Raw genomic sequence first — 24119 nt, forward strand, 5'->3', positions numbered from 1 at the left:
GCACCTCACGTCCGAGAAGGACGGCTCGAACCCACGCCCGCCCCTCCCCGCCCCGCCGTGTCCGCCCCGGGGCGAGCCCGCCATCCCGGAGGCAGGCCCCTTCTGGTGTTTGCTCCAGCGCGGCGACCAGCTCTTCCTGCAAACTGCTCTCCCACAGCACTTGCCAACTTTAAGAAGTCCAAATACGCTTGCCTTCATATGAATAATTCACACCACATCCAAACACATGGCACCGTTTCTGCCCTCCGTACGCATTACTTTCTCTCGGCTACCGCAGGAGAGGTGTCTGTCCCAGTACAAAGCAGCTTACTGACGGACGCCTGGGGAAATAACCCGGAGACGCCCGAAACGCCCCGAACACCTCCCCCCACCCCTCCTGCCCAGCAGCGCCCAGCACTCGCTCGCCGACCCGGGGCCCGGGCTCCAGACCACACTGTGCCCCCCGTAACTCAGAAGCCTGGCCCCCCGGGGGGGGGCTGCTAAGTAGTGGATCTGGATGACATAAACCGTGACAACGGCGACGGAGCAAACGAAGGTTCACGTTGCGCTAGCAAAATTCAACCACCCCGTGGTTGACTTCATTATTTCCTTCCTTGTAGGAGAATTCCTATTTTTAAAGGGCCGTTGCGATCCTCTTCTTACACATTACACCCCTTCACTTCTTACACATTCGACGCTTTGTGCTTGGCAACGTGCCGGGCGCTGAGGTTAAGGAAATGAGCAGAGGAACACCCACCAGCGGGAGGCACACGCCACGCTGGGCGTTAGGGCCGCACGCACGCACAACGAGAGGACCCTGAGCGGGCGGGAGAAGGCGGGACTCGGCTCCCCTCCGCAGAGACACCCGGACCGGGGCCGAAGTCCTCCAACTACAGGCAGTCGGGCAGCGTGGGGCGTGGAGGGGACACGCGGCAAGAGGCTGAGAGTGTCTGCGTGGAGCCCCTCCCAGGGGGAGGGGAGGAACTAAAGCGTCTGTCCTGTGGGCAGCAGGTGCAGCGGGACGGCACTGTCTCCCACCTGCACGCGCCCCGGTCAGCCGCCGCTGCTCACAGGCACAGGAGGTGTCTTCCGCCGCATCCGGGGTCCTCATCACAGTGGCCCCACGAAGGCAAGGAGCAGGTCTGTCTGCACACACTTCTTCCCGGTGGTGACGGCAGCTGCGGGCACTCCACGGACAGGTGGCAGGTCACGTTATCCGGAACACTGCTCTCTGCGCCCCCTCCCCACCCCGCCCACGCGCAAACGTCCACGAAGGAAGGCCTGAGTCTCTGATCCTTTGTGGGGGAGCTTTGTCCCGGAGCCCCCTGTCCACCACAGATGAGAATAAGTCTACCAAGACATGATCTGCTTGGGGAGGAAAGGCGGCCGATCTCTCACAGGAGAAGGGCCAAGAGCCTTTTCCCCAACGGTTTTTATTGGGTTCGTTTGCACAGGAATGCAGGTAAAGCTCATTAATCATTGCCGGGAAGTAAGGATCAAATAACAAGGAACTCTGAGGGCCTATTCTGAGTCAGGGTCAGATAGCTAAAGAGCTGTAAAAAACTTTGAGGAACAAACTTACTTCTTCCTTGGACCCTTATCGTTTCATTGAGAGCACTCTAAACAAAGCAGGTTTCACAGGATCTTACACATTCTTTCTTAGGCCTGATCGCCCGGGGAACACGCCCTTTCCAGCACAGGGTGGCACCACCCTGTCATTGTTTCAGGCTTAGGTAGAGCGAGGGAAGTACGGCAGCCAAGAGATTAGGAGATTTTCTCACAGACAATGAGGACTCAGGCTATGTCAAAGCCGAGGAGCGAGGGTCCATCACCCCCTTTTGCTGTAGCCCCCAAAGTCCTTTCTTTTGGGGGCCTCCCACGTGATCGTGCCTGTCTTAGATCGTTCCCCCCTTTGGGGAATCTTACCCGTCATTGGCTAACCGACCAAGCATTGGGGGCCAGGCAGGGTGAAGTAAAAGGAGCAGAAGTGGAGCTCCTGCCAGGGAGATAAGCTTTTGTCTCCTTGCTGGCTTACGGTTCCAAGGTCGTTCCCTCAGCCTTAGCCTTGGCGGGGGTTACAGCTTCTGATACCAGGCAGGGCGGTCCCCAACAATCCTCCACGCCAGCTTCATCTCCCACTCCCCTTCCGCAGCAGCGGGAAGCCCCGGCCTCCATGGACTAGTCCATTCTACCTCCTGTTCCCCGAATTCGCTCTGTGGGTGCCCCCCTCTGCAACTCCACCAGGACCTTCTTCTGCGGGGAGCCCTGCTCCCAGCTCCTCCCAGCACACGCCGCGCATGGAGCCGTGCGGCCGGGGCTCCCAGCGTCCCTTCTTTCTGGTCCCGTGTGGGCCCGATGCTGAGAGCACTGGGCTCACGTAGCGCCCACCGCCCCGCGCAGCCCGCGCTCCACACCGTTAGCGGCGCGTGCTCCAAAGCGGTGCTTGAATCATGGCACCTGCCTTCTAGGAAGTTCTGGGTCACGCCCTCGCACCTCTGTCCACAGCCCGCCCTTTCCGACCCCTGCCACCCCGTTCCGCTCGCCCTCAGGTGACCATGACGCTGTCCATCAGGCAGGACCTCGGGAACCCGCTGTCAGCGTCCGACGGCTCCCTCTCTGTCCACCCGACCCGTCCTCCCCGAAGCCCTTGGAGGAAACCGCTCCGTCCCCTGCGCACAGCCCCGAGGGTCCCCTCCGCCCGCCCCAGCCGCCTTCGGCAAGGCTTCCCTCCACTCTTCTCCCCCTCCTTCTCCACACCGCCCGTCCCCCACTGACAGGCGCCCCCACGGCAGCCCCACCCGGGCGGAGGGGCCGGCCTCCGGCTCCCTCCTCCCCTCCCCCGAGGACCGACGCAGCCCCACGCGGTCTCCACGGACACCCACCCACCGAAGGCAGGCGAGCACCTCTGCCCCTGCCCTCAGGTCCCGGGGCAGCGGGCACTCACTCTCGAGGGCCACCTGGCAGCTCCGCTGAGTTCTGGGGCCCCCGGCTCCCTCCATCCTCAGACTCTTCCGCGGGCTCCCTCTCCTCTCCTCTCCTCTCCCGTCACACCTGTCCCCTGCCCTCCGCTCCTCTCCTCTCCCGTCACACCTGTCCCCTTCCCCCCTCTCACTCCCACGGTTCCGTGAGGCTCCCGCTCAGCACGGTGGCCCACTGCCCCCTGCGGAGTCACCGACCCAGCGCTGTCCGTGGGCACACCCTCCTGGCCCCCAGCGGCTCAGGAGCCGAATCCATGGGCCGGTCTCCTGCCGCCCCGACGCCACAGGGCACGGCGACTGACTCTTGACGGGGGAGACACCGTGATGTCCCCCCATCTCCAGGCTTGCTCTCCAGGCTTGACCCCTCGCCCCTCCGGTTTCCTGACTTTCTTCACCCAACCGCCTTCTCAACTCGTCCACTGAGTCACGCAGGGGGCCCTCAGAGTTGGCGTTCCGAGCAGGTGCCCGGTTCCTTGTCCGGTTCCTCCTGGTTCCACCCTCCCCCAGCCCCCCCACCCCCCCCCCGGCCCACCCAGCCCTCACACAGCCGGACGCCTCCCACTAAACACCTAGGCCAAGTTCTCGATTCCCCATCCGCCCTGTGCTCCGAGATCCCGGCCCCACCGCGTGCTGATTCGCCCTTCCTCCACACAACCTCCCGAAGACACGTTTCACCTCCACGGTGTCACCCCGGCCCGAGTCTCCCCCGTCTCTAGTCTGGACGGCGACAGTGGCCTTCGTGTCCTGCTTCCTAGCTCCACTCAGCAAACCGCAGCCGGGCGAGCTCCTGAGGTCACTGGCCACCTGTGACCCACCTGCTGGAAACCTTCCCCTTGCACGTGCAGTGGGACGCACCTGTCCCCCGACCTGGCCCACTGCCTGCTGGGCGTCATCGCGCACTGCATCCCGGCCGGCCTGGTGGGGGGCGGCCCCCAGGCCCCTCCCTGCCAAGCCCCCTCTAGGCCCCCCCCAGGGAGAACCCTGCAGGCCCGACTCGGGGCAGCTCCTCCGGGAAACCTCCACGCAGGGGCTCCCACCCCACCGGGGCGCGCAGGGCCCTCCGTCTGCCTCTGCCGGCCTGCGGCGTGCCGGCCAGCTCTGCCCGCGTCTCCCGCCGCCGCGGGCTCCGGAGGGAACCGTCCCCCGGGTCGGACCCCGGCTCCCCCGCACGGAGGCCAAGGAGGCTCTCAGTGAGCGGTCTTCCAATTCCAAGTTCCTTGAAGATAGGCACCGAGCGTTGTTTTTGCTCCTTTGCACCTCCGGGTTTCCAACACGAATACCTGAGCACCTCCCGTGTGTGTGTGTGTGTGTGTGTGTGTGTGTGTGTGTGTGTGTGTCAGCCACCGGGCTCAGGGTCTGCCCGGCCCAGCCCGCAGGCCCTCCCAGCCCCTCTGCCCGGGGAGGGCAGGCGGGCCGGCAGGCAGGCAGGAAGCAAGAAGGCCCCTAGGCATGGGCGGCCGAGAGAACCCCAGAAAGTGGTCAGCGCGACAGTCGCACCGGAGAGCAGGTCTTCCGCTCCCTGGGTAACACCCGTGGGCCTGTGGACCACTGGGGCCCCGGCGCCGGCTCCAGATCAGCGGGGCAGCTCCCCTGACGCTTTGAAAGGAAATCAGAATGTCCTGAATCACAAGGAAAAGGGCTCCCCTTCTGAGGGAGAAAGAGTCCTTCGTGAAAACTATTTTTTCTTCCCCGGTCAGACGTCACGCGGTGTTTTTAAACAAGCAGAGAGGATCGAGGCATGGGTTGGGGGAAAGGCTGGCCGCACCGCGCTGAACCTCCCACGTGGGGGACGCGGTCTCGCAGCCGCTCGCGCACCGAGCACCGCACATCTGTTTCCTGCGACGGGGACTAGTAACGTCCGGTCTCTTAGCAACTTCCACACACGCCACATGGGGCTGTGGGGCCCAGGCGCCGACCACACCTTGCGTCCCGGGACCCACTCATCTCACGGCACTGCCTGTTGGTTTTTTTTTTTTTTCTTATCAGCTAGAAAGACTTTTATGTGTACAAGTACCCGAGGGGACTAATACGCCAGGCTGAGATGACAGAAGACACCACCTTGCACTGTCTCTCCTGCTTTTCATTCAAACGTCTACGGCTTTTTCTTAGTTGTGCAGAGTTTTGTTTTGTTGTGTTGTGTTCTGTTTTAGTAAAACAGAAACGTCATGAAACTTAAATGAAGGAGCCTAAGCAGTTCCACCCGCTCAGAAAGCTGGTCCCTGGCTTGGAGGCCGGGCCTCCCCACGGTCGCCGGGGCCGGCCAGGGCCCGAGTCCGGCCGGCCGGGCTGGTGACCGTGGCAGGACCCCGCATCTCCACCTCAGGTCCTCGGAGGGGACAGCGGTCATCACCTCCGTCGCCCTGCAGCGGTCTGCGCTGAGCAGGTCCGCGGGGCTCACCTGCCGGCCGACTGTTCACGGATCCCCACGCACGGCCATGGCCGCGCTGCCGGCCCGGCTCGCACCCCCGCGCCCCGGCCCCGCCAGGCCAAAGGAGCTAAGGTGCAGCTGAGCCGAGAGCCTCTGGGTTGAGCACATCGCCTGCTCCCCGGCGGGACCGGCATCCTCTCGGGGTGTTCCAGTGGGGGCCCCCGCAGTACCTCGGTGCCCGGAAAGCAGAACACGGGGGAGGCATGCGGGGCGTGTTCAAGTGCACGGGCCCTGGAGACTTGCGTTTTCCGTCCTGGACAGGTGAGGACCAGACGAGGCAGAGCAGCCCGCGGGAGCCGCTGCCGCCCGAGCCCGCACGCCTGCCCGATCTCCCCTCCCCGCGCTCTCCGTCCCTCCCCACCCGCTTCGTCCCGCCGCTTCCCCACCTTCCCGGCGGCGGCCAGGGCTCCATGCACGCACGTCACGGAGAGAAACGGGGCGAGAGCCCTGGCGAGGGCCCTGGGGGGAGCAGAGGAATGCCCAGAATCCTCAAGGCAGTGTTTTCAACTCCACACCGAAGGGCCTTTCCTCCAGGTGCCTCCCCGCTGTCCCCAGCACCAAGTGGGACGAGGGGAACTGATGCCCCAGGAGACTGGCGCGGCTGCTGCTGGCCTCTCGCGGTACGGCTTCCTGGCCTCCTCTGTGTACACACACACACACACACACACACACACACACCTGCAGAGTGGACCCCCTCCCCGGCCCTCGGGGGCTGGTGCTCTCTGCGGGCAGAGGTCTTCCCTTCCAACCAGCACCTCTCTGAGGCACTCAGAGGTCAGCAGCGGAAGTCAGGTGGCAAGAGGAGAGGAGACAGGGCCAGCCTCACAGGCCCTGACCTGTGAGGGATGGAGGCTGACCCCCGGCCCGGAGCGCTGGGCATCAGTGCCGGCGCCACTTCTGGGGGGCCCTCTCCTACTGGTGGGTCGGCCGCTCTGGGTCAGGGACCCGCAGGGCAGCGCCTGGAAAGTGGCAGGAGCCTGCGGCGCACCTGTCCCCCGGTGACCGCATGAACCAGGTGCAGGGCCAGAGGGACGGGCGTGCAGCTGAGGCATCACAGCGCCAACAGGTGAGGGACTTTCTGATGACGATGAAGACGGGACAGGCAGCCCTTTCCGCCGCGATCGACCTCGGCAGCCTGGACACGACCCATGGCGAGGCGCTCGCCAGCACACGAGACCACACGGAAAGGAAGACGGGGAGTACACACGCAATGCTTAAGACACATCTGTGTGCACGTGGGCATTTTTACATTCTCACAGCACCCAGGCTTTTTTTTTCAAAGAGGCTCGTTTTTACTGCCAAACATCCAAAAACTCCCTCAAGCACTGGGCACTCCAGCGGTCCAGACAAAGGCGGCCGGCCGGTCACACAGCCGCGGGCAGGACAAGGATGCCGCCGTGGGCGGGAGGGCAGACACGGGCTCCGGTCCTTTAAGCCCCCGTGCGGCCACCGCCAGCCTTCCTCCAGGCGCTCCCGTCACAGACCTTCCCTGAAAGGTCTTCACGCTCACTGCCTTAGCAGCATCCCCGGCAGGGTTCCCGAGGTCTGCACTCCTATCCCAGCACCGGGCTAACCTCTTGCTGACTTGGTTGGCGGGAAGAAAAGGAAAAAAGAAAAAAAAAGCACCACACCTCCTGACTGTACGACCGCTGGGTTTCTTTCTCCCCGTGGGGACTCTGCAGAAGGGGCCCCTTCGGATGACCCCTGTCCGGGGTCCTCTGTCCTCCCCAAGGCAAAGCCTGCTGGGGAGTCCCCGGGGACAACTTCATCCCACTGACCCGCTCCCTTCACCCAGCCCGATGCCACAAACACCCAAGGGAGCAGCCGCCAGCGCCGCAGCGAGGAGGCACGAACAGAAACCGCCTGGTCTTGGGGCAGCCCGCTCCGTCCCCGCGCCTCCTCTCCTCGCCGCCACCCTGGCCCAAAAATTATGTTGTCACGGGCAAGCCGTGGCAGCCCTCATCCCCCCACCCCACTCCCAGCTGCAAACTGTAAAAAGAAGGCATTTGGGGGGTTTTTTTAAAGAAGGAATTGACAAGTGGAGAAGGCAGGCCAGGCCCCGCCTGCCCCAGACCTGTCAGATCTGGCCGGAGCGCCTGCCCCCCTTCCATCCCCAGCCACGTGGCCTCTGCCTTGGTTAGGTGCAGATGCCCACGCCTGACCACATTCCTCCTCCACTGCAGCCCCTCTGGAAACCTCCTCCGCCCCTGCAGGTGGGCAGACCCGACTGCTCTGCTGTGCCCCTCGGAGCAGAGGGAGACGGCCCATGGGGGGGCGGGGGGAGGGGTCAGCTGCCAGACCGGGCTGCACCCACCCCCAGCCCGGACCAGGTCAGGGAGCCAGCAGGAGCAGAGACGGACCGGCTGCAGCCCGCTGAGGAGTGTGAGACAGGCCGCCTGGCCACGAGGCCCACTGGAGCCCACGGGAGGCAGCATGGTGAGGGGGTGGGGGCAGCCGGCCGAGCAGCCCACGCGCACTTTCCCGGGGCTACGCCCCCAAGCCACCCGGACAAGTTCCAGGCGGGAGGAGGGGCTGGACCCTGGCTGCCCGGAGGCCCGGCCCGGAGCAGGAAGACGAAACTGCAACCCAGCCCTGAAAGAGTCGGCCGCGAGCCGGCGCCGCGGAAGCGCGGTCCCCCTGCCAGGCGCAGACAAAGGCTCGGTGCGCACGCGGTGGACGGCGGCGCCCGCGCCCCGCGTTCGGGGCTGTGAGGAGCCGCGCCCGGCAGGGCTGGCGCGCGAGCCTCCGGCGCCCCGCGGCCCCGGCGGTCCCGCACTACCGGTCCTCACCTTGCTCGCCCTCCATCCACGACAAAGGCGGTCCCCTCCCGCGCGCACCGGCAGCCTTCTCCCTCGACATCTCACGCTTCCTGCTTTCTAGAGAACCTTTGCCTCGATTGTTCTGCTCTGCCTGGCACCCCCCGCCCCCATGACACGCCTTCTGCCACCCCTGCTCTAACGCTGTCTCCTACCAGGGGCTGGGGGCGGGGGGGAGGCTGGCCGCGGTCCGATCAGGGGCGCGACCCGGGGCTCCGAACCCGTGGCCCCTCTCTCCTCCGCCCTAACGCCCATTGTCCTTGCCTTTTCCAGCCCGAGCGCCAGCTATGCCCCAGGATCTAGAAAGTGGAGCCAGGGTGGGGTGGTGCGCCCTTTTTGCAGAGGCCTGCCGTTTCCACCCGGCTCGTCCTACCTCTGGAACAGAGTCGTGGGGTGGGGAACGGGGGGGAGCGACCCGGTCGCAGACAGCGGAACCCCGGGGACCGCGAGTGCCTTCATCTCCGGGAGAGCGGGATCCGGGACCCTGGCCAGCCCTTTCCCAGCCAGGGGTCTCCGCGGGCAGGACCCCCAGTGAAAAGAAGCGCGTTCGCTCCTCCAGCCAAGCGGCCCCAGGTTAAAGTGCAAGGAGCCTGGGACGCGCGCTCAGGTGGGGAGTGTGAAGACGCGCCCGGGAAGTGTGGACCGAACCAGCACGGGGCAGCAGGACCGGTTCTAACGCGCGGAGCCCCCCGGGTCAGCCTTCTCCCGCACGCACGCCGCGCCTGGGAAACCCCGGCGTCCCGGGGCCGGCGCCACTCCCGCGCGCTGCCGCTGTGCCCCCCCGCCGCCCGCGCCCCTCCGGAGAAGCCCGCTGGACGCCACGCGCCTGGACTCACACGCCCTGCCCGCCCCGGCCGCCGGGAACGGGGAGCGGGCACTTACTGGGGCTCAGGAAACACTCCGTCAACCTTCGGAAGCAGCTCGTGTTATTAGAAGGTCCATCTTCCATGTCGGAGCCCAACAGCAGCCGGGCCGCAGCCGCTAGGGCGAAGCCGGCGCCTCCGGGCCGCCGCGAAGTCCGGCCGCCTCCTGCGCTGGGGCCGAGACCGGGGCCGGGGCCGTCCACGCCGGCGCCCGGAGAGCCGGAGGAGCCCGCGCGGCGGGCAGCTGGGCAGAGAGGCAGCCGGGGCGGCGGCGGCGGCCGGGGCCCGGCGCGGGCTGGAAGCAGCCAACCCAGGAGCGCAGGGGAGAGAAAGAGCCGCCGCCGCCCGCCGGCGCTGCCACCGCCGCCGCGGGGACTCGTGCTGGGGGGGACGCTCACGGGAGCCGCCTCTTGTCCTCCGCCGCTGCCGCCAGCATCGCCGCCGCCTCCTCGAGCCGCCGCCGCTGCGCCCTGCCTTCCTGGGAGCCGCACGGGGAGGTGGAAGGCAGAGGAGGAGGGGACCAGAGGAGGAGGGGGCAGTGGGGGCGGCGACCAGAAGTAAAAGGAAGATGGAGAGGGGGAGGGGACAGAGGAGGAGAAGGCGAGCGCGAAGAGAGCGCGGGCCGGGACCCAGCCGCCGCCGCCGCTGCTGCCGCGCGCAGTCTGGGCGCCGGGGCCCCCCGCCGGGCTGGCGCGGCCTGCGCAGGAGGGGGGCGGGCGCGAGGGCGCGGCGCGCTCGGCCCGGCCACGGGCAGGCCGCTCGGGGGCTGGGGCTGGGCCCGGGCCCGCCGCGCTCCCCCCGCCGGCCGCGCTGCGCCGGGGCTCCGGGCGGAGTTTGCCGTGGCCGGAGTGGGGCTGGTCCCCGGCTGCGGGCAGGGGGGCTTGGGGGCGGGGAGCGAGCGGCTCTTCGGGGCTGGCCATGGCCTTCCTCCTCCGCCCGACCTCAGCGGGCTCCGCCCCCGCAGGACCTGCCCTCCTCTGCCGGTCAGCCGAGCGTCCGCCCGAGCTTCTCTCGCGTCTTCCGCGCCCCTCGCCAGCCCAATCTTCACATCGCGTACCGCTTTGGGTGCGGGGGGCCCCGGGGCCACTGCGAGTCCGGGGCGGTGGCGTCTGGCTGCTGGCTGGCGCACACAATCGGCGTGCTCCCGGTCGGGGCGCGGGGCTGCGGAGTCGCTGCCTGCAAGCGTGGCGTGGTTTGTGCGCGCTCCGGTGGCTGAGCCGCGGCCACAGCTCCAAAGCAGCGGAGAAAAGCGCCGCAATGCCGCTGCCCGTGGAGGCGGTGGCGGCGGCAGCGGCAGAAGACGCCCACTGGCGGAGCGAGCTCTCTCCACGCCGCCGCGGTCCGCGCCCACGTAGCGCGCCCCACCGCGACTCGGCCTGGCGGCGCAGGCCCCCACACCCAAATCACCTCTGCAGATAGTGTGCGCCTGGGCCGGGGCGGCGGGGCAGGGGGACGCCTGCGGCTGGGCCGGGTGTCGTCGTGGCTGTGACTGCTGTTCTGGGTTTCAAACCCGCAGGACAGCAGCTGCCCCAGCTGCGCTCTGTGCTCTGCTGGGCGAGAGACGCCCGCCTGCCCCTTGTCCAAGCTAGGGAGCTCGCCTGGGGGTGGGCCGGCAGCTCCCACCGAACTGTGCTCTGAGCTCCCTGAGGAGCGTTCAAACGCGGAGGTTTGTTTGGTTTGGGTGTAAATCCACGTACAGTGCTTCCAACACACTGAGGTTTAGAAAGCCAGTCCATCCCAGCCCTCCTTTCCGACACCCACCCTCTGAGGAACTTCGGGTGCGCGGCCCAGTTTGCCCGGGTGAGGTCAGACAATGCAAAGGGCAGGCGAGGGCTCGAAAGAGAAAAACCGTGAGATCTTCGCCCCAAAGTCTTGACGGCCAACCAGCCACCTGTAAATTTCCCGGGCAACCCCGTCCCCTCTCTTCCCAGCCTTGAATCCAGACAGCTGCTCCTGGAGGAAAATGTGCCGCCCAAAGGGCGCTGAAAACGAGGCGCTGCCACAAGTTTGGAAGCTGGAGCGCCAGAGCGCACAGAGGCGCAGGTGTCCGCGTGCCAGTCCGCGCGCGCGGCGGAGCCACCACCGCCCGCGGGGTTCGAGTGGGGGCGGCGGGCCGGCTGTCTCGCGGTGGGACGCGCTGCCAGGACTCCCAGAACTAGGTCACCTTCCCAGGAGTGGAGCGCGCGCGCCGAAGCTCAGCTTTGGCGAAGGGCAAGGCTGTCCCCAAAGCCCGAGGCGCGCACGAGGGTGCCGCCGCGGCGCCGAGGAAAGACTCGGGGCCCCGGGAGTGCGCCAGGCCCCGGGCCGGCTCTCACCCTGCACGTCCCCTTCTCCCCGACCAGTTCTCGGGTGTTTTCACTGTGAAGTTTGCTCCGGAGAATTCCTCGGTCTGTGTTTTTCCTCACTCCGATCCAAATGCCCCACATGGGACGGGGCATGTTTGTGTTCACATCCAGCTGGGCATGTAGGGCTCCCCGGAGCCCTGGGAGGCTCCCCTGCCCAGCGAGGACTCGGGCGTTTCCGCGGGGGAAAGGTGTAGTCCGAGCGGGGGGCGTCCGGGGCGTCCGCCCCGGCGCTCCAGATCAGAATCCCCAAACTGGCGGAAGGATAACACGACCCCCGGGCTCGTACCTTACCTGGGGCCCGTGCGGTTTTGCTTTGTGTTTGGGGTAACGGGGGCGGTGTAGCGAAGAAAGGGGACGACCGAGCTGCGCTGTGTGGTCTGCGGCAGCCTCCTGGCTGCCGCGCCTGGGCAGCGCACACCCGACACTTGTAACTTCCCTGGAAGTCGCGGGCGTGCGCGGCGCCCGGAGCGCCTCGGCGCCTGCCCGCGGGGTCTGAGAGGGCGGGCTTCTCCTCCGAGAGTACGCCGCTCGCTCCTTTCCCGCACAACGTTTCTGCTCGTCACTGACGTTTCCTTGGCTGCCTTTTCGGAGTCGTTGCAGTGTCTTTGCAGCTACGAACAAATGTCCCTTTAACTCGAAAGTAAACCTCCTTAGCTGTGCAGGGAGGAAAACATCAAATATCTGTTCCCGGGGTTTGTTCCATCAGGACGCCGGCAGTAATTTTCACTGAGCCGTTTCTGGGATCAGACAACTGTGTTTTCGTTCTTCTTTTCTCCAGGTACTTGGGGGGAAGGCACCCATTTCCTGGGCAAGGTAAAAAGAAAAGGCGTGACAACGGAAAGGGATCGTGTCGAGGGAGGTGTTTACCGATTAGTGGTTACATTTGTTTAGTGTGCCCCCAATTCATCCCGGAGTCCGCTTGGGTTCCTCTCTGCGCGACGGGCACTCCGCCACTGCTCCTTCCTACGGAAACGCGGTTCGGCGGGAGATTTCCATGACAAACCCCCAGGGACGGACAGACGCTGGGCACTCACCCCCGGGCGCGGGTGTTGCAACGCCTGCGCGGCGCTTCTTGGGGATTCTTTTCCTTCTCGTTGAGCTTCCCCAGTAACGATGCATCAGAAGAGGAGGAAGGTCGCCACTGCACACGTGTTGCTGCAAACCTTTCACGAGTGAACGCACCGGCCCGTACTTAAGTGAGCTCTGCACCCTGGCTGCCCCTACGCAGTGTGCCGCTGAGCCACGCGTCCCGGGTCCTCAGGCTGCGTGCGGTGCGGTTTAAGCGGCGCCGAGTTGTCCTTGGGGGGCCTCCGGGCGCACTCCACGGGGGGGAGGGGGCTCCTCTTTCTCGTTCTCATTCCCGGCTGAGAAAATGCCAGCCCACCCTGCGAAGAAGAAAAGCTCGGAGAACGTTGAGAGGTCAGTCAACACCAGCAGAAGGGGCAAGATTATGATGATTATTACTAGCAGTTGAAAAGAATTGCTAGTAAATAAAGACTATGAAAGGACAAATATTTTAAAAGAATATAAAGCATTTTGCCTCTGCCCTTTGCCAAGGAAGATGAGGAAGGAGGAAGTTACGTGGGTAATGAAATTTTCCAGTTAGTCTGTCTATGCAGCCATAAGTATATTTAAATTCTCCAAACACCCTTCCATAGATTGTTTTTTAATCAAGCCAATTCTACATTTGTTTTAGTATTTCACGCATAATCATCAGTCTGTAGAGGAAACAGTATCTGCATGACCGTTATCCAATTTAAATGACAGGCTCCTGAAGGCAAGCATCGAGGGAGATCCCCACAAATTTTAAGACGATGATTTTCCTCATCAAACTGTGACATTTCTTTAAAAATGAGCCCCTCAGCCTTTTCATAGCCTAGGAGGGAGATTCAGCAGAAACGCAGCCAGTATTTCGTGAACTCTTCAGTCAATGGGCAGGTTTGTGTCTTCAATGATTACGCCTCGCACCCTCGATGCTAGCGCGTGCAGACTGTGGGTTCTACATTGCCGATGGATTCCTGAAGAACCTGTTTCCTGTTTCAGAACGCTTACAAACTCAATAAAATATAAAACAGAGACTGATCAAACGTGAAACTCATCTACTTATACAGACAAAGTCTACACAAGAGCCACATTTTCTTTACATGGATTTTAATTTTTCTGATCTGTTCAAAATATAGTTGAGCAAAATAACGCATCAGCAAATGGCCCTTGCCCCCAAGCGCCAAGGAAAGAGGCGGGGTTGCATGTGAGACTTTTTTACTTAACTGCGAGTAGAGGAGCAGCATCTATGTCATTCGGGTGTGAAGTGTCGCGCCGCACAAACTTTCTGCATTCTAATTAGGAAGATCGCTCATTCATCACCTGGCCTGTTATAAATGGCATTGTGGGGCCAGGCGTGCCCTCTCTCCCTCCCACACCCCCCGCATCCCTGGCTATGAACTCTGGGTGTGTCTCTCCAAGTCCAAACACATCATGGCTTTGTGGCCAGCGCCCCCTGGAACCGAGGTATCTTATCTGCACATACGAACGAGTTGCACCAAACCGCTTCCCAAGACATTTTCTGCACATTTAACTTGCGTTGCCAATTCCATCTTGAACAGCTTGGTACCGGGGCTCATGCTTCTCTCTCCACTCATAACCTGTCACCAAGGCCAGTACACAGTAGGTGCTGCACGATTGCCCCCCGCCTGCGTGCCAACTGGTTACAAATTTCCACTCATGCGGAGGTTAACAGATGCTGGGTAAACTGAGGGGTACATTCTTACAGTACCGTTGTAGTCAAGCCAAAAACGGGGAGGCTATTGTAGTTCTAGTAAGAAAAATAGTATAAAGTCAATCCATGGAATAAGACAGCTTTGAAAACAGACCAAAGATGGTAAAAAAAAAAAAAGCTCCTTCAGCTACCCGTAATATTCTTAGATCTTCAGTTCCACTTACATTATTTTTATGAATTCAAACAGCTTGACTACAAAGCAAACTACCATTTTATTATTGCTTTATGTTCTAAAACAACGAAAAAACCAGTATAGACCATATGATTCTTCATTTAAAACATCAAAACAGTGTTTAATTTTCAGTGAAAATATCCATAATAGGCAGATGATTACAACATCAAAATTCCAAATAAACCTTCTCCAGTACCCATACCTTCTAAACAAGAGGCTGAGTTGTGCTTCTGGGTGAGCAGGAAGAGCCACATGTAAATTTTCACTAACCAAACGCCCATTTAATTCCCCCCCGCCCCAGGACCAGCCCTGTCTGGTGGCCGGGGCCAGCCCCGAGGACACTGGCGTGAGAGCACTGCCGAGGTTACATAATTGATACTAAATTCTTGTGGTAACCATGGGAGCCCTAACTCTGTTACATAACGCTGCCGTGTTGTGATACAAAACTACATTTTGAAGAGGTTGCCATTAAAAAATATTCAATCACTTCGGAAGTCCACCGAGGTTTGTAGCATGCTGACACAGTTTTGCTTTCTCAAAAAACATGCAAATTAAAATGCAACCAGGGCTTCTGGTACATAATCAACACTTTCGCCAGACTTCCACAGGCCAGCCATGCCATACCCATTTTGTTTAAGGCTGTGTTTGAGGAGTAAATAAAAGCTGCTGGAAAATGATACACGCTTGTGTTGTATCTAATAGGCCGAGAAGAGGAGTTAGGAGACCCGAAGTCCAGGTAAAGCACTGGAGCAGGAAGTCAGCGCAGAGGCACATTGGGGACAAAAACTTGAGGTTTGGGGACGGCTGAAATTACTCAAGGTGGCGCGTCCCGATCCCCGGGAACACCCTAGCTACCCGTGACGCAGAGCTCGGCCCACGGTTGCCAAAACCCCGCCAACGCCCGACCCGCCCTGACCGGGGCCTTGCCGGCCCCACGGCGGAAGGACCGTGTGGTGCTTGAGCCACACATCATCCTGTGGTTCGGGACCAGCAGGCCTCCATCCGCAGCTTGGAACCCGTGTTCTTGCAAACAGCGCTTCATTCTAAAAGCTGTGTTTTTATAATGAGCCTTGACATTTATACGAGGGGTCACGGGCAGTTATGGAAAAAAGAAAACTGTTGTCTCTGACAGACTTGCCTCAAGATGAAGGACCCAAAGGGCTCTTTAATGTGGACAATGTATTCTTTTCTGTTCATCTCCGGGGGAAAAAACAAACAGGGCCCGGCCGGGGGCACCAGCAGGCACGCCCGGTGGTTCCGGTCTGTGCCGGGAGTGGACGGGTTCTCAAGGGCGTGAGGCAGAGGGCAGGTCCGTTCGCAGGGGGAGTTGTTCTGACGTCAGGCCGTGACGCGCAAACACAGGTCCCTCCCGCACGTCTCCGCTGAAAGTGCCCAGAGGACCGGAGGGAGCTCCGGGCAGGCGGCCCCGCCCTGGGCGGCGGACACCCATGAAGCACTGAGACTCAGGGTGTCTGCAGGGGACAGTTCGAGAGGACGTGCATTTTACGACAGAGAGGTGAGCCGCCTGGACGCTGGCCCCCCTCGCTGGAGCACGCGCCGTCCGGGTCTGTGAACGCCACGCTCCGTGCCAGCGAGAACTTGGTGCTTTACCGCTTGTGAAGTGGACGCCTGTGAGAAAAAGTGACTCACAGAAGCCAAAGGGCGAGCAGGCTGGCCTTTGCCGCCGCGTTTGCTGGGTGTATCTCTTGACAGAGTCAGAGAACGCGGCCAGCATCTAGGAGGCAGTTGTGGGAAGGAGGAGTTGAAACAATGTATCTTCCATAATCAAGGGACACATGCATTTTGTTTGCCTGAAACGCTGGGGTTTAACAAGTCTGTGTTTCTGCCCAGCACTCAGCAACATCGTAATCGCCAACGAAAGTATGGTCGGAGCACTGCACTTCCTCCCGCAGAGCTGTTCGCACCCACTTGATGCTCCTGACATGTTAGCAGACATCTGACGGGGTTCCATTGTTTCTAACACTCTGGTGGCCATGGGTTAGCCGTGAGTGAGTGGGGGGTGGAGGGGGCTAGCCCCGCTCAGGAACGCCCCCTGCTCTGACTCCAGGCCACAGTGAGGATCCTGTGATCACCCTCTCCTGGGGAAGTTTACTCTCCCCCCTCCCCCTCCAGCCCTCCATCCTGGTAGGCACTGCCCCTGGGACTTTCCAGAAATCCCCACCCTGGAGTCCGTGCCCCTGCCACGTTACCCCGCCCTAGGCCCGCCCTGCTCAGAGGACGCACCATCACTGCCATCGGTCACGGAGACAGAGGAGAGGGTCAACCCCACTGGAAAAGGAACACGACTGAAGCCAACCTCGTTCTCCTGACTGGGGACCTCCACAACAGACCTTCCCTCTTGACCTTTCACCCTGAAGGTCTGCGTCAGCCCGCCGTGCGCCGAGCGCCTCGGGCTGGAGGACTCGGCCACGCAGGCGTGGCTGGAGCCGACCCCACAGAAGAGCCCACCCCAGCCGGGTGGCACAAGCGCTCGGCTGGTTTTGCGTTGCCGTGCCACCTCGGTCATTTGCTGCAGGACGCAGCGGGCCGGGGCCCGAGTCTGCACACTCACGGCAGCACGGGGGGGGGGGGGTGGGCAGGGTGGGACTGTCTGCACTCGCGCAGCCCGGGCCGCTGGGCAGGGGACCGGAAGCACGACCCCGCCACCCAGGGCCTGTCGGGGGCCCCGGGGAGAGCAGACAGAGAAAGCCTCAGGGGGGCAGGCGACGGGGGGACCCTGTCCGCCCCCTCCTGCAGAGGGTCCGGGGTGGGCCTCGGCCCCGAGATTTTACCCGAGGACCCGCACTTCGGGGGCTCAGACTGACACTCGCGTCACAGACTCTCCCCGCGCGCCCAGAACGTGCACACGTGGGAAATGCAGGACATGCGGGGCGGCTCGGAGGCAAGGATGCCCCAGTTGCCCATCACGGCACAGAGGCCGCGCCGCGGGCCCTCGGACACGCACAGCGGGCTCCCGCAGCAGCTCGGAGCGGTCGTCGGAGAAAACTCGGGGCGCCGGGCCTGCGGGCTCTGACAGGTCCCCCCGCTTGACTGTAAACAATGGAACTGAATCTAGAACCAAGGACTAGAACCAAGTTCAGCAAGCCTGTGCTTTTCACGGCACCGCCTTATGGAACCGACATGGGAGTTGCGACATAAGCGCCTGAATGTGAACGTGACGGTTTCCCGTGGTCGCCTTTTCCTACCACGGAGGGCCCGCGGTGACCCGGGCATGTGTCAGCACAGGCTCCGCCGCTGGAGACACAGTCTTCGCAGGTTCTCCGTGTGGCGGGGGCAGTGACCCTGTGGGGGCAAGAGGTTCGCTGCTTCTCGAATAATAAATATTTTTTTTTTTAATTTAATCCCTTCGCCTAGTGCGACTGCTTCCCTCTGACAGCCATCACCCGTCTGCCCTGTGGCTCTGCGAGTCTGCAGTGGGGGCTGGGCGACACAGGGGAAGGGCTGGAGCGAAAATAAAGCAAACCCAGACAAAACAAAACCCCCCCAGACGCCGACAGCGGCGTGGGGACGGCCGAAAAGAAAAGAGACAGCCGAGGGGTGGGCGCAGGTGGGGGGGCGGGGTGAAGGGGGACCAGTGCTAACCAGAGGGGACTGGCTGTGGGGGGTGAACACACAGTACAGTACGCGGATGCGCCCCAAACCTGGGTGATTTCATTACTCGAGGGGACCCCAATAAAGCCGATAAAACAGAGAGGGTGCATGTATACGGTGTGTATATGGTCCATGTCACATATGCATGTCATAGAGAGAGGGGACCGTCCTTGCTATACGTTCCCCAAGTCCGTCACCTTGGCGGCCACCGCCCACTGGCCGGCGAGGGTGACACCCTAGGGTGACTCCTGCCGGGTGACTGCACTGGTGAAATCGTCCTCGCCCCCTTCCTGTGGGACTGGCAGGCTTGGTCATTTTACTTTTCAGGGACACGGTGGCCCCCGTGACCCAGGGTGATCACCGAGTAAGGACGACCGACCCCTGAGGAGCACAGGGAGCGCCGGTCCCTCGGCCCGGGTCACCGGCAGAGCTGAGCACAGGCCCGAGGGGACAGCCCCTCGTGAGCTCCATCAGCGCCGGGGAGGGACCGGAGGCTCGCCGGGCCGAGTCCCACCGACCGCTGGGTCTCTCCGTGGGTGCGCTCACCAGGGCCCCACTCAGGGCCTCAGTGCGCTGCCCCGACTGCTCGTAACGCCCCCCACCACCCCCCAGGCAGCCTCTGTTGTCGGTAGAACTTAGACCCATTTTACAGATTTCGCATCTTCAGATCATAAACCTGGGGAAAGCAGCTATGAAGGCAAATCCGGGCTTTCGTTCCCCCTTAAGATAGATGTTGTGCTTTATCCTCTAAGGCAGGATGCTAGCACGCAGTATTCCCAGAATCCCGTGCTTGCGCGCCCCAGGTCACTTTGAAGAGAGCTCGGCCCAGACCCCACCCACACGCGAGCGCACACGCAAGCAGGCCTCTCTCACAGCGGGTCCCTGCGTGTGCTCTGAAGACCCCCCACCCGTGTTCAGTCCGACTTCACTTCTTCGCCAGCCAGGCAGCGCAGGCCGAGGCCGGTCTCGGCATCTGAACTCCGATGTAAAGAAACCCCATGTAAGCAGGTTTTCAGAAGGGAGATAATACACGCAGACTCACAGAAACATTCCTTTGAATTTAGACCCTGACTTTAATTATAAAAATGGAGATTTCCACAACATTGCTTGGAAAGCTGCTGTCACAGAACAGACCCAGCAGGGGGTGGGGTGGGGGGAACGATGCACTATTACTGAGCAGACCCCCCCTTGTGCTCCGGGGGTCCCCTACTCCGTGCTAGGTCCGCCTTGCCCACTGCCAGGGAAAGACGTCTCCCAATGCCAGAGACTGGTGAAAAGCAAAGGGATTATTTATTTAAAGAGTTGTTATACAAACGTAAGAGTAATAATTTAATGTCTCTATTGAGACCCCAAAGTCCTTTAAAACACCCACAAATGCACAGTCCTTCCTTCCCCCGCTGCCCGGGCTCTGTAACCAGCGGGGGCTCCCTCCCCCACCCAGTTACGTCATGGGTTGAAGTCACTCCCATCCCCCTGGCTCAAATGAGGGCCACGGCTGTTTAACATTCCCATGAAACCAGCTAAAGGCCATAGATGTGTTAAAGGACCGTTCTAGAGGTTAGCTGCAAAACTGTTGCTGTGCAAAACAACTCTCCGTGGCCCTGCTCCCTGTGCCTCAGCCTCCAGTTCAGACCTGTGGGAGTGAGGACATCCTACGTGTATATATATATTTCCTAATATTTCCTGGACACCTTCAGCGCTGGACCCCATTACGAACCCCTACGTGTGCCCCCCTTGGCTGCACCCCGTCACGTCCCCACACAGTGTGTCATCGAGGGCGTGAGGTGTGCAGGGTGCGTCTCTGCCCCGCGTCGTGCCGCCACGTCTCCGCTTGACCAGGCCTTTTCGCTCCACTCCAGCCCCTCACGGGGGGGGGGGGGGGCCGCCGCAGCCCCCAGTCCCCACTGGGCAGGGGAGTGCCCCCCACCCCTCACAGTGGATCGAACAGGGTGACAGCAGCGGGTCCCCTGCGACTGACCACTCGGCTAACGGTCCCAGCGCTGTCACTCCCAGGTGAGCTCATCCAGAAACGAGTCACCCAGCCCAGTGCCACTCTGAAGGAAACGTCATTAGTGACATTTTAAAAATGTTCTGGGCCCTGGTAGGGCGGCTCAGTTGGTCAGAGGGTGGCCCGTCCGCAGACGCCAAGGCTGCCAGTCCCACCCCCGGTCAGGGCGCGTGCAAAAAGCAACCAGCGAATGCATAAACCCCAAGGTGAAAGCACAGATTCACAACGGGAAGTGTTGCACAACACCCTGGCTAGCGTGGCTCGGTGGGTTGGGCGTCATCCTGCGAAGCCAAAGGCTGAGGGTTCAATTCCCAGTCAGGGCACGTGCCTGGGCTGCAGGCCTGGTCCCTCCCTGGTCAGCGTGTGCGTGACAGGCAACCGATCAATGCTTTTTCCTCTCTCTCTCTCTTTCTGCCCCCCTTCCTATCTCTCTAAATAAACAAATAAAATCATTGTGCACCACAGCAAAATCCAAAATCAGTATGAATGGTTTTCGAACAAGAGCCAGAACTGAATGGGGCCAGTTACAATGCTGTCCTCAAAGCTCCCCACCAGAACCCCCAAATCACCAGCGGTCGCGAGGTTTAAAGGGCAGAGGACCCTGCAAGGGGGTCCGAGAGTCCTGGTTTGTGTGTTGAGCAGGCAGGCGCCGGGCACAGCAAAACTGTGACGCAAACAGAATTAGTGACAATGCAGCCTTTCCCGCCCATGAACGAGAGGGGAGGAAGAGAAGGGAGTGTTTCCGGGGGTTTGGCGTCGGTGTTAAATTCCACATCACGTACCGCGGGTCTGAAGTGCACTTTGGCAGGTGCCGTTCCGACGTAAGGGCAGTGTGGCAGGCCCTTAAGTACTTCCGGCTGTTTCTCTCGTGCCTTAGCAGGCTGGCTCCGTCAGGCCAAAGTAACAACTCTGTTTTGGAAAGACAAGGGTTGAAGCCCAAGCGTCCAAAGGGCAGGAGTCCCTGCGGAGTGAGTGGCTGTGGCCATGGCCCTGGCCCTGGCCCTGGAGGGGCTGAGACGCCCTGTCTGCTCCCCTCCCGCCTCCTCTGCTGGGAGAGGCTCCGGCTGCATCTGCGCAGTTGCTTCTGCTGCTTTCTCTCATGCTGTGGGGTGTCAGATTGGGCTGTTTATGGATCCTCTCTGGGCGCTGTGGTTTTTGTTTGTTTTTGAACTATTTTAGGATGTGTATTCAGGTCCTTTATTTTTAGTCTTGCTTCTCTCATATCACGCACATTTTCGTCCACAGATTTTCCCCAAGTGGAGCTTTTGGGGATCCCATCATCTTCAAAACAAAGCCTGAAGCATCCCCCCCTTCATATGTTTCTAGATGGTTCCTCATCTCAGTGTGAAGACCCTTCTTGATGCGTCAGTTATAGAGAAGTGTGCTTCTCGAGTTCCGGCGAGTGAAAAATATTTTCAGCCACATTATGATGATGATGATGATGATGATGATGATGATTATTGGATTGGAGTAAAAGAAGTGGCCAGTAAAATCTCTCATTCTAAATTTCAGCGAAGGTGACCTTGGCACCACACACGTGCTCCACCTTCGGAAAGGTCGGCCGGGGAGGCGGCCCCGAGCCGGGCGGACTCAGGTGGGAGCGGACTCACATCTGTGCTCTGGAGCCTCGGCACCCAGGTTCAAATCCTGCTTCTCCCTCTTCCCAGCTGTGTCTCTCTGGACAAAACACAGAACCCCTCTGAGCTTCTTTCCCCCTCTCCCAAGTCGGAACAGCGACGACCCTCCCCTCCTAGTGAGTGCCGCTGTGAGCGTCGTGGGACCCGGGGTGGGTATAAAACCACTAGGAAGCAGTCCCCAAGGGACCGAAATGCTGCAAACAAATAGATGAATGCTGGTCTTTGGCGTCAGAGCAGACTTGGATTTGAACCCTGGATCTGCCATGTCCCAGCTGCCCTTGGACAAACCATTTCACATGAAACTGAGGGTTCAGAGGGAAAAGACGCCTGAAACCCACTAGGCCGGGCGAGGGCTGGCCTAGGACCAGAACCCGGGAACCAGGACCTGCCCTTTTTCTTGGGCCGTGAAATGGGGCAATGCAGCCTGACCTGTGTCTCGGCTAAGGAGCCTGTGGCCTCACCGATGACCCCCGAGGGCTTGGCCAGGCCCACGGGAGCCAAGCAGCTGGTCACAGAAGGAGGGCAGGGACCACCGCCGCCCTGAGTGCCCGGAGGGGTCTTCCAGACCAGACCCCAACACGGGAGCCCAGCTGCCGTCTCGCACTAATGGGTTTTTGCCATCGTACTTCTCAAAGCTCAGAGAAACGTGGCCTCATCCTGCCTTTCCCTTTTCCAGCTTCGACCGCACGCTCCTCCCCGAGGCCGGCCCCTCCCCATCACACGCCCCGCCCACCGCGCCCGCACCGCTCTGCCGGGGAGCAGGGTCTGTTTCCGAGCTGGAGTTTTCGGCACCAGTGCTCTCGCTGGTGAGGACAGAGATGAAGACATCGAGACAAGGTGATGCGGCCAGATGAGTGGTTTCCTTCCCTCCCGTGTCTGTCCTACGATTACGGCTAAACTTTTTATGTCACTGTACTGTTCTGCACACAGGCGTCTCTTGATGGGCTTCCGAGGGCCTGAGATTTCAGTATCTGCTTTGCGTGCTTGTTTTTGCTTTGGATGGTGTGTATTAAGCAAACTGGCCAACCATAAAACTTCCGATTTCATCCTTGGGAGGCATAAATAAATTAGCCCACCTAGTGACAAGTCATCAGAACGCTTACACGGGCACAGGTCTAAAAACAAGGTATTATTTTTGTTTGACAAGAAGTGTATAATGAAGCAGATAAAGCGTGTAATTCCCTGCGTATGTTCCGTGTGTTGAGAAGGAAGGAGAAGGAACCTTTAAAACAGTTCATTCAAAATTCCTGGTAGGATGGCATTCGGCATTCAGTTAAAATGAGATCATTTTCTTTTTTTATTCATTTTATTTTATTCATTTTCATTTTATTTTTATTCATTTCTTTATTTTATTCATTTATTTTTAGAGAGGGAAGGAAGGGAGAAAGAGAGAGGGAGAGAAACATCAATGTGCAGTTGCTGGGGGCCATGGCCTGCAACCCAGGCACGTGCCCTGACTGGGAATTGAACCTGCGACGCTTTGGTTCGCAGCCCGCGCTCAATCCACTGAGCTATGCCAGCCAGGACAAAATGAGATCCTTTTCAATCAGCTGTGCACAGGCTCTCAGCAGTGCCCCTGCGAGTGTGAGTGGGTGTCCCGGCCGGGACTTGCAAACCAAAAAGCTCCCATTCCTCTCCCCGAACCACCCGGTGGGGCCGTGAGAACCCCCAGAGACGCGGAGTGAGAGGGTCAGGGGCACTGGCCACACCCTGCTGGGACACGGCTTGTGTGCGTCCAGCGAACAGACAGCAACTGGGCAACAAACACTGATGCCACGTGCCAGGCACCATTCTGGGCACTGGGGACACGCGAGGAAACAAGCCAGACAGGATCCCCGGTCCTTGCGCCGCCTGGAGAAGGGGCCCAGCCCCGCGAGGACCCAGGGCAACGGGCAGATGCCCGGCGCGGCCGTGGCCGGTGGCTGACCGGAGTGCGAGCCGGGGTGGGGCAGCGGGGACACGCTCCAGGCGGAGGGCAGCCCGCGGGGGGAAGGGCCCTGAGGACCGCGCGGTGGCGGCTTCTCCAGGGCAGGCGGGGAGGCGGGAGCGGGGGGGGCCACCTCGGAGGGAGCGGGTGGGCGTGGCTGGGAGCCGTGGCTGCCGGGGACCGGCTCCCGCGAGCGAGCAGTTTATGCCGTCGACCTCGGTGTTCCTTCTCCACGGAAGGGGGAGACGTCGGGGGACTCGCAGGCTCTGGCGTGAAACAGTCGTCTAGCCCTGGCCAGTGGGGCGCGGTGGGTCCGGGTCAGCCCGCAAAACCTAAGGTCGTGGGTTTGATTCCGGTCAGGGCACCTGCCTGGGCGGTGGGTCCGGTCCCTGGTCAGGGTGTAAACCAGAGGCGGCTGATTGAAGTTTCTCTCTCACGTGGATACTTCTCTCCCTGTCTCTCTCCCTCTCTCCCTCCCTGCCCCTCTCTCTAAAAATGAATAAGTAAAAGCCGTGATCTTTCTAAAAATCACGGACCTTCCGTGTCTAGTTTTTCCTGGAGCGCTCTCGAAGGCAGGG

The 24119-nt window shown here is 61.1% G+C and overlaps 1 protein-coding gene across 2 annotated transcripts in view; it reads right to left on the bottom strand.

The window, feature by feature from the left end:
- The window catches only part of PDE10A (phosphodiesterase 10A), a 327948-nt gene that overhangs the window by 164774 nt on the left and 139055 nt on the right, over positions 1 to 24119 (bottom strand). The window contains exon 1 of one of the 2 annotated variants that reach the window (XM_045844195.1): positions 9084 to 9984. The exons of the other annotated variant lie outside the window; for it this stretch is intronic. Within the exon in view, the coding sequence (XP_045700151.1) occupies positions 9084 to 9984 (901 nt within the window). Of the gene's footprint in view, positions 1 to 9083; positions 9985 to 24119 lie in introns of those variants that run through there. 2 annotated transcript variants of the gene reach the window in all.

This window comes from Phyllostomus hastatus, unplaced genomic scaffold (assembly GCF_019186645.2).
Source record: "Phyllostomus hastatus isolate PE091 unplaced genomic scaffold, TTU_PhHast_1.1 phas_contig_40, whole genome shotgun sequence".
In the NCBI taxonomy this organism is placed as follows: Eukaryota; Metazoa; Chordata; class Mammalia; order Chiroptera; family Phyllostomidae; genus Phyllostomus; species Phyllostomus hastatus.